At 35.4% G+C, this 10,264-nt stretch overlaps 1 protein-coding gene across 1 annotated transcript in view; it reads right to left on the bottom strand.

Moving 5' to 3' along the window:
* The window catches only part of LOC103608100 (macrophage mannose receptor 1-like), a 40,613-nt gene that overhangs the window by 22,702 nt on the left and 7,647 nt on the right, over window positions 1–10,264 (bottom strand). The window contains exons 5-9 of the mRNA XM_008592543.1: window positions 10,019–10,119; window positions 8,289–8,434; window positions 7,804–7,918; window positions 4,678–4,844; window positions 1,033–1,135 (exon numbers count right to left, since the gene is read on the bottom strand). Of these exons, the coding sequence (XP_008590765.1) occupies window positions 1,033–1,135; window positions 4,678–4,844; window positions 7,804–7,918; window positions 8,289–8,434; window positions 10,019–10,119 (632 nt within the window). The remainder of the gene's footprint in view (window positions 1–1,032; window positions 1,136–4,677; window positions 4,845–7,803; window positions 7,919–8,288; window positions 8,435–10,018; window positions 10,120–10,264) is intronic.

Genomic DNA, 10,264 nt, shown 5'->3' with positions numbered 1-10,264 from the left:
ATATATACATACTTGTAAAAGTTTTGAAAAAATGCAAAAAACTGTACTGAAGGAAATAAAGTCACCCTTAATCCCACTTAGAGGTAATTACTATTCCTATTTTGATACATTTCCATAGTCTTTTTTATTCTTGTTTTTTAAATGGGGGGCATAGTGCTTTTTAATAATTTATGGTTTATAAAATTTAACATACTTCCTTTTTTCATTTTAACACTGAATCTTAAATTATTAAAAATTTTCAAAGTATTTTTATTTTCAAAGTATTATTTATTATATAATCTGGACCAGTTTTCAGATTAAGAAAATGTTAGAACTCCTGCAGTACTTTCCAATCATCTGAAAATACCTTAAGTGATTTTCAGTCATTGTCATAAATTGACATTAGTTCCCTTATACCCTAGAAAATGTAGAAAAAATTCTATTAGATCTGGGAGAACAAATACCTTCTAACTCAATTTCATCTGCTAAGATCTGTACTCAAGATGACAGCAACCTTCCCTACTTTTCCACCCTCACCTCTAATCTATTTCTTAATTTCTGACCCTGTTGTGTAGCCAGATATTTTTATTCTAATTTCACTAGAAACTAAAATGTATACAACCATCATTCTTGATTCACAGTAAAGATACACATTACTCTGTCTTATATTCATGTAACCACATTCAGGCTTCCTAAGATGAAAAAAGAAACTTAAATCAGATATCTACATTTTTTAAGACACAGAATATTAAACACATAATGAGGAGTTGGACTGATGCATTCCTGTTCTGACATAAAAAAACGTACAGGTAGGCAAATATTCCAAATTTCTAACAAAATTAGGAAAACTTTAATCTGCACAAAGCATTCTGGTATTAAATGAGGGAACAAATTTATGAATAAAGGAAGAAAACATCTTCCTTTTTGTCTGTCACAGACTTACGTGAATTAAAGCGAGAATCAAACAACCCCGTGCAAGAGAATGATTATATATTTTAAAGTTCATTAAAAGAAACCAGGCCTTACAGGAAGGCAAGGTTTGGTAGAACTTACCAGAAGGTTTCTGGCATATATAGCCTTGTTTACTGTCACAGTTATCATCCATCCATTTTCCTGCTTCCCTTAATTTGCCTCCAAGAATAACGACACAGTCCACCTGTATATTTAATAGAAAAATCTTAAAATAAACCTGACAAAAAACACTTTACCTGTAAAGAAGCAATGATAATATTAGATTTCCCTCCAGAAACCATGCAAGCTTGAAGTAAGTAGAAAGCAAGTTAAAGAGTTGAAAGAAAAAAACCCACCAACCTATAATTCTGTATTCAGTGAAATTTTTATTCAAAGTGAAAAGGAAACAAAGACTTTCTCAGAGAATTGAGAAACACATTGAGAGAATGTGTTAACAGTAGACCTGAATTGAAAGAAATGTTAAAACAAAAAGCAAGGAAAATTACATGCATCAGAAACTCAGGTCTATATAAGGAAATGAAGAAATTTTTTCATTTTCCTCATTCTTAATTGATCTAACAGATAACAGTTTGCTCAAAATAATAGCAGCAACAATGAATTTGGTGAGAATAGCTTATGGGTAAGTGAAATGAATGACATCAGTATTATAAGGGGCAGGAGGAAGAAATGGGGGATACTCTGTTATAAGGTACTTGCACCAGCTGGGAAGTGATATAGTGCTATTTAAAAAGCACTTGGATTAGTTGTACATGTATGCTGCAAATTCAAGAGCAACCCCTGAAGAAAGTTTTTTTTAAAAAGTATAATTGTTATGTTAAGAAAATGGAGTCATACAAAGTATTTAAGTAAACAACAGAAGGAGAAAAAACATGAGAGGAAGACAAAAAAAGAAACAAAAAACAATAGAAAATATGATGGATATTAATCCAACTATATCAATAATTATTTTAAATGTTAATGGTCTAAATATACCAATTAAAAGATAGAGACTCATACATTGGTACAAGAAACTCACTTTAAATAGAAAGACACATCTAGACCAAAAATAAAAGAATGGAAAAAGATATACGATGTTAACACTAATCAATAAGAAAAAGATATACCATGCAAACACTAATCAGACAGAGCAGACTGCAGAGCAAGGAAGGTTATCAGAGATAAAGAATTGCATAATTATAAAGGAGACAACAATTCTCCAAGAAGATACAACAGTCCTTAAGGTTTATATGCCTAACAACAGAGCATCAAAATATGTAAGGCAAAAACTAACAGAACTGCAAGGAGAATTCACAATTAAAGTTGGAGACTTCAACAACTCTCTATCAAAAATGGACAAATCCAGCAGGCAAAAAATCAGAAATGACATAGTTGAACTGATTAGTACCATCAGTCAACTAGGTCTCATTGACATCTATTGACTACTTTATCCAACAACAGCACAATATACATTCTTCTCAAGGCCACATGGAACATTCACTAAGACCATAAAACACACCTTAACGAATTTTAGAAAATAGAGAGCATACAAACTGTACTCTAAGACTATAATGACATTAAACTAGAAATCTGTAACATTTAGCTGAAAACCCTAAAATGCTTAGAAATTAAAGAAAATATTAAGTCAACAGTACACCATTAGCAATACGCAAATACAAGAAAAAATAAAGTGACTGAAGTTTGAATGAAATAAAAGTGACAGGTGTCACTGTAAAGTAAACACAGCTTTAACCCATTACCTGAGCCACAGTTAATCATAGCCTACACTACTGCTGCAGTCATCTTGTCAACCTCCTTGCCTCCAGTGTCCTTATCCCATAAGCCTCAACTATCAGGCACCCTCAATCCTACATTTCACTCCCATCTCTCTTCTTAGCCGTTTTCCTGACTTAGAGTCATTGCTCTAATCTAGAAAACCTGTTACAAAACAAGTATGTTTCCTCCACAAAAAGCATTATGAAAAGTTTTCTCCCATTCTCTTTAGCTGTATTTAATCCTCTGTTTTTTAAGTCCTAAAATTGTAACAAAATATTATGCATGTTTTGATTCCATTTTTGTCAAGTACATACTTTAAATATTTACATGCACTATGAAATAGTCTAGGAGTAAGTTCAACAAAAACTTAACAGGTTTTTTTTTTTTTTTTCTGAATGATGAGCTGACAGATTTTGTGTATTGGTCTGTTTTTATTTTTTCTGTTTTCCCTTATGTTCCAAAAACAACAAAAAATGCAATAATGAATTTTTATTTACATAAAATTCACCACTCTTCTATTAAATTTTTAAAGCAAACTCTAGCTCTCTCCATTCTACTTTAACTTCTTCAGTAAGCTTTCAGTCCTCTTTTATGTAATGAGGATCAAAGAATTTTTCCACAGAAAGTCACTTACACATCACTAAAATGTATCTATCCCACACACAGCTACCAAAGTAATTACCATGAAAATGACATTTGATTAGATTGTTTTTATACTCAATCTCAGTCCTCTTTTATGTAATGAGGATCAAAGAATTTTTCCACAGAAAGTCACTTACACATCAGTAAAATGTATCTATCCCACACACAGCTACCAAAGTAATTACCATGAAAATGACATTTGATTAGATTGTTTTTATACTCAATCTTTTTTTTTTTGCTGCCTGTCTGACAAACTCCAAACTCTCTCATAGAGCATCTAAATTTCTCTAAATTCTGCTTTCTACCTTTTGAAGCTAACTCCTACTTTTCTGCATAAAACTCCTGCGACATCCAACCATTTGCTCCTGCCCAAACATACCTTGTGACTTTTTCTTGAAGACTTTGCTCACCTTTCCCACATAGCATCGCCTTCCTCATTCTCTTGCCAATAGTATTATTATGATTATTATGCTTCGAACTTCTTGGGGAAAAAAGCTCATAGTTGATTCTTTTTTTATTCCTCTCACTACCACCCACCATGTAATGCAAATACAGTGCCTTACACAATGGGCTTTCTAGATATGTGTCAACTTATTAAACCACTCCATCCCACAGCGAGTTTCTTTCCCCTTAATGATTCTAGTACTTTACAGCTGATCCTGTCATTATACACTTTCATTTCTTTATGATCTTCTTTCTTATGTAAGACTAGAGGTCTAGCTGAAGCATTAAGCTTAAGAACAAAATCTTACATTTTTTTCATGCTTTTCACAATCCCTAGCACAGTACTTGACATTGATTAGTTGACTAGTCAATTATATAAGTATAAAAGCAGTAAAGTAAAGAAGCAATAGTCTGTCTCTTAGGCTAACGTACCAAAACTCTTAGCACAGTGTTTGGCACATAATAAGCACTCTATAAATGTTACTGCTCAATAATAATGATGATGATGACGACGATGATGATTATGATATCTTTACGAATAGTAGCAGCTTCTAGACCTTTACCTCCAATACTACAACAGCTTCAAGAGGTTAGAGGCAGCTGGTGCAAAGTAAGTTGATAACTCTGGGTCAAAGTATTTAGCCTCACTACAAGATCAGCTCAGACTGCAGCTAGGTTTTCCTACCCATTGCCATCACACTGCCAAGCCAAAGAGTTCTTATCTGAATTTATACCCCTTCCTTCAAAGTAAGCTTAGCCTGAAACAGTTCAAAGAATGGACCAGATCAAGGAGCATTCTGGTAGATTTTCACAGAAGATCAATCAATCATATGATGACTCAGTGCCAGCTGATAGTGAATAGAGAGGTGACCTGAAACCGATATTTACATCTTCATAAGAAAGACTGCTTCTTCTTCCACCGGGGTAACCTTTCCCCCAGTTTGTATAATGAACTCCTCGCCCATCCGTCCAAAGGAAAGTGTGCTCTGAATTGATATCATTCAGCCCAATCCATGTATTTAAAGTGGAGTTCTTCATATGATAGGTTAGAAATGCTGAAAGAAAGTTTCGAAAAAAATAATTTCAAACACTGGGGGCTAATACTAAAATTACAGAAAAATTTCAAAATGCATTAATTTCAACATACTGAGCACATGATTCATGTCTTCATTATTATTTAAAAGCACTTAGCAAGGAAACAAATACATTTTAACTTTAACATTGTGTTATCACTTGTTCTTTGGACTTTGAAAATTTTCTTATAATAAAAATCTAGGTTTTATCTAGGCCACTGCTGATAGTTGTGCAAGTTGCACCTTGCCCAACAGCACTGGGTCAAGGGGGCCAAAGGAGGCTCAAGTCTATTCCATGTGCCACTGTCCATTTTGTGCACATCAATCAGGGTTATGGCTGCCTCCTATCCTGCAAGAGGCACATCTTTCTAATTCAGAAAAAGTCATCTTACAGGTTAGCACCTGTCTCGATTCTAAGATGATCTGATTACAGTAACTTGGGAGAGAGGACACTTGACCCATAAAGTTCTGAAAACAAATACCATTTGCCAAAACAAGAAACATTAGGCTGTCAAACTATCAATATCTCAAATTACCAAACCCAAAGAGCTACTCAGTTGGGATTCCTCCCAGACGGGCAATTCCTAAGAGATCAGTGGCCATCCACTGAGTGTGCCTGGACCTACGGGGCATCCTGATGCTTAAGTGCTCATATCACTGAGTGAGAAGATAGAGTATTTTGTCAAGCAACAGAAACAGACTCACACAAGCACCTACTCTATAGAAAAACAATTTGCAAACATTTATGCTCAAATACGTCCCCTGAGTGTAAATAGGAAATGGAATGACTAAGCCCTTGGGGTTACTAATAGAAAATGCAAAATTGAAGTCCACAGAGATACAATGCTCTGTTTATTCCTGAACAAACAATTCCAGGGAAGAGCACTTACTGTATGCTTATTCTTTCTGCAGAGTAGGAGAGGCAGCAACCACCTTGCTCAGAGAGATGTACTTTTTCCTCAACTAACTAAAGGTTAAAAAAAAATTCTTCCAACATTTTTCAGACAGAGAAGAGCATGGGTAGATACTTATTTTTGGTTTTATTTTGTTTCCTAAATAAAATCATAATTTTTGCCTTATCCCCAACTTGAAGTGAAACGTGGAAAAGCTCTACCTGCCAATATTCAGTTCTTTTTTCTGCCAGCAACCACAACAAGAATTCAACAACGTGTGCCTGTTTTGCCAGCAATAATGTTATTTTATCTGAAAATTGTTTCCTTCTGCACATCTCTATTATCCAGGTTCTAATTTTGTTATGCCAGGAATCAGCACTTTATGGTTAAGAGAGGAAATCAATTACTGTGTTTCTCTGCTGGGTAGCTAAGCCCAAAATGCGGTAGACCGGTTAAAGAAATGTGAATGTTACATTCTTGTATTGTATGCTTTGAAGTGACCTTTTACTTTTAGTGCTGGCAAGTCGCTGAATGTGTCAAAAGTTCTCAGTGAAAGCTTGGTTGATTTATTGTACAATGTGTTCTATGGGAGCACTTGGTAACATTAATAGACTAAAATAAACATTTGGGAGAGCGCCATGCCAATTTCTAATATCTTCCTTCTTTCTTATACTTTTTGAGACATACTTTTTTCAGTAAATGATCTTGGAAGTCAAACAAATTTAGAACCAAAAGAGAGCTTAGAGAATATCCAGTCCACATCTCAAAAATTTATATAAACATCTATGGAGCATCTTCTACACTGTGTACCAATCAATGTATGTGACTCTCCAGCATCCATTTGAGGATACTCCAGTTCAAGCATTTTCACAGCCCTTTAGAAACTTCATTTCCCTCACGAAGCAGCCCATCCAATCAGTTCTGTTAGAATGGCTTCCTAATTTTCAGCCTAAATCTACTTCCTTGAAACTGCATTCATCAGTAATTCCAGGGCCACACAGATCAGTCCTTCAAAGTCCACATTCTCTCTTTTCCAAGCTGTGTAACCTAGGGTCTTTCAACCATTATTCATTTATGGTGGTTTCCAAACCCATGATCAGTTTAGCCTGAATCTCCTGCAGTTGGCCAACATCCTCCTTCAAGTGCAGAAAGTCACAAATTCAATCTCTTTCAGCAAAGGCAGCCCCTCAAAGACCACACACAAGTGGTAGGTACCTTTCTTTTGACAATACGATGAATTTTACAATCTGCTGTATGGATACGGTGAGTTTTCTACTTCAGTGCTCTTCTTCATAGCTCTGGTTTATTCTTATGTTTTATCAAAAAATTGTTCTCAATTTGTCCAAAGTTCATATTGAAAATATCAGTCTTATTGCATTGTAAGTGATAGGGTCAAGTGACTAGAAGAGCAGTAAATGGGAAATCAGCAATTTTTCATTTTATCATTAAAACTACTCTTCCTTGGCTGTTTGGGGAGCAAACTGATTTGGTGGAAACAGGATGGGATTTAAGCTAGACAGAACTAGGTTTGACTCCCAACTCCACTGCTTACCAGGCAAGCTCCTTGACTCAAAGCTCTCTGAACACTATTTCCTCATTCACAAAATGGGGTAATCATACCTGCTTTATAGGGTTGTGATGACAATGGGAAAGGACTTTATGTAAAAAGCATGCTGGCTACAACTAAATAAAATAGTTCTCAGCAAGAGTGTGATTTTTCCCCCCCTTCCTAGTTTTTACTATGGAAAACCAAAAACTCATTTACTATCAGCAACGTCCTACCATTTGACAGGCAAAATTACATATTTAAATGCATCCCAATCATACCTGCTTTATAGGGTTGTGATGACAATGGGAAAGGACTTTATGTAAAAAGCATGCAGGCTACAACTAAATAAAATAGTTCTCAGCAAGAGTGTGATTTTTCCCCCCTTCCTAGTTTTTACTATGGAAAACCAAAAACTCATTTACTATCAGCAAAGTCCTACCATTTGACAGGCAAAATTACATATTTAAATGCATCCCTGATTGTAGAATAGCCTATGTACCTTGCTCTCTTTCACTGTGTATGGATACCAGATTTCCTCCAAATTCTCTGCAAGCTTTTCGTGCATCCATCCAATTTTTTCTCTCTTCGTCAACAAATCCAAATATTTTGAAACACTAGGATGGAAGGAAAAAAAAACATAGGAATTAACTAAAGATAATAAAGTTTCCTCTAAAGAAATCAAAATTCTTCATGAAGTTATAGCTAAATATAAATTTTCTCAAAACCAAATAGAGATTTAAAAACTTAAGTTAGTTTTATGACCCACAATCATTCTTTGCAAATTTTTATTCTCCCTCGGGATAAAAGGTAGCTATTAGGATAATATCTTCAAGTATGCTCTCAATTTCCATAAAGAATTTGTCATGGGAATCTCCACCTATTCTTGCTAAATATTTTAAGCAAAAGTTAACCTTAAGGTGAAAGATTTTCATTGTCAGTCTCCATACTGATCAATGTCAAGACTGAAATTAATTCTCCTAGTACCTTGTTATTGTAAAAACTCCAACCTTCCGTACAACCTGCTGGGCCTGGGGTCATGGTAGGTGCAACTGTGGTGGCATTGATGCTGCTGTTATGTCGCTGACAAATGAAGGCATTTGGATAACCACAATTAATGTCATTCCAAAACCCTGGCAGAGAACAAAATAGTTAAATTAGATTTACATGTTTATGTTTAAACACACTCTTTTTGAAAAACATATTTATATTTTATAAGGATTCTCAAAAATGGTTCAGACTATAACAAACTTTATTTTTAAACCAGTGACAAGAAGAATCCATGCAATATCCTTTTGCTCATTCACTTAAACTACTAATAGTTCAACTTTATAGGGAGCTTCTTGTGCAGTAAGCAGGTACTTGGTGTTGCAGATATATTATCTGAATAGGTAGTAATAACTAATAATAATAATCTAATAATACTAAACTTTTCATATACCAAGCATCTGCCAATGTTTTGGATATAATATTTCATTTAATCTTCTCAACAACAGATAAATCTGTCATTATTCCCATTTTAAATAATAATAAAGAGCTGGAGAGAGAGATAAAGGAGACAGATAAACATATTTTGGGTATTTTTCTGAAATCAGACCACAAAAAAATGTTTTATAATTTGAGAAGAAGTGAGAAGACCAATTATGCCATTTATTAGCATAATCGTAGAGCATCGATTCTCCTTACAAATTGAACAGTTACGCTACTAAGATTGGATTTCTCAATTATTTGCTCTTTTTATCTCACCGAACTTAAGTACACAACTTGCTACTTTCAGCCTAGGGATGTAGGAAATGACACATCACACCACAAAGCAAATTCAAGAAGATGTGGTATTGTGTACCTGAGTTGNTCTAGAAGAGGGAGTCATAGGGAGACTAGAGGAAAACCCCCAAATGCATGGGTGCTTGGTGAATCCTCAGCATTGGGCTCCTCTAGCAACCTTGATGTCTTGGCGAGTCTGTCTTCTTTTCCCTCACTGGAAGACACTACCTTTTGTCTTGAAGTGGGAGAACAAATGCAGATCCCTGCTACTCAGGAAGTGGGCCAGAAACAGAAATCAAATCCTCCCATATTTCTCCTTGGGCACGACTCCCACAAAACAAAACCACCCACAGAGAGGTAGAGAATATAGAATTTCTCATTAGACCCATTCTCTGATTTTCAAGGTTACTCTGGTGCCTTGTAAGGTACATTATTTGCTACCAATGCTTATTTTCATAAATTATAGAAATTCAGAGACTGTGAGTGCTGGCAAGGGACCAAAAAAGATCATCGAATTTGACCCTCTCATTTTAGAGATGATAAAATGGTGCCTGTCCAAAAGAACAACAAACATTTCTGTTCTTTAAAAATAATGACCTTGGGGCCGGCCCAGTGGCGCACTGCTGTAGTGCGCCGCTTGGGAAGCGCGGCGGCGCTCCCNAAAGGAGACAGATAAACATATTTTGGGTATTTTTCTGAAATCAGACCACAAAAAAATGTTTTATAATTTGAGAAGAAGTGAGAAGACCAATTATGCCATTTATTAGCATAATCGTAGAGCATCGATTCTCCTTACAAATTGAACAGTTACGCTACTAAGATTGGATTTCTCAATTATTTGCTCTTTTTATCTCACCGAACTTAAGTACACAACTTGCTACTTTCAGCCTAGGGATGTAGGAAATGACACATCACACCACAAAGCAAATTCAAGAAGATGTGGTATTGTGTACCTGAGTTGGAGTACATGGTTACACAGTTTTCATCTTCATTTGCAAAATTGGGTTCACCTGTGGCCCAAGAGACATAATCCACTTTGCTTCCATCCATCCAACTGGAAAAGAAAATTCAGGCATTTTGCAACAATCCAATCATTACAATAATTGGCCATAGCCTAGTTGGGGGAAAGGCAAGTCAATCTAGAAGAGGGAGTCATAGGGAGACTAGAGGAAAACCCCCAAATGCATGGGTGCTTGGTG

Source organism: Galeopterus variegatus, unplaced genomic scaffold (genome assembly GCF_000696425.1).
Source record: "Galeopterus variegatus unplaced genomic scaffold, G_variegatus-3.0.2 Scaffold8011, whole genome shotgun sequence".
In the NCBI taxonomy this organism is placed as follows: Eukaryota; Metazoa; Chordata; class Mammalia; order Dermoptera; family Cynocephalidae; genus Galeopterus; species Galeopterus variegatus.
Note: the sequence above shows the minus strand (reverse complement) of the source record. Positions and strands in the feature narration are given on the sequence as shown.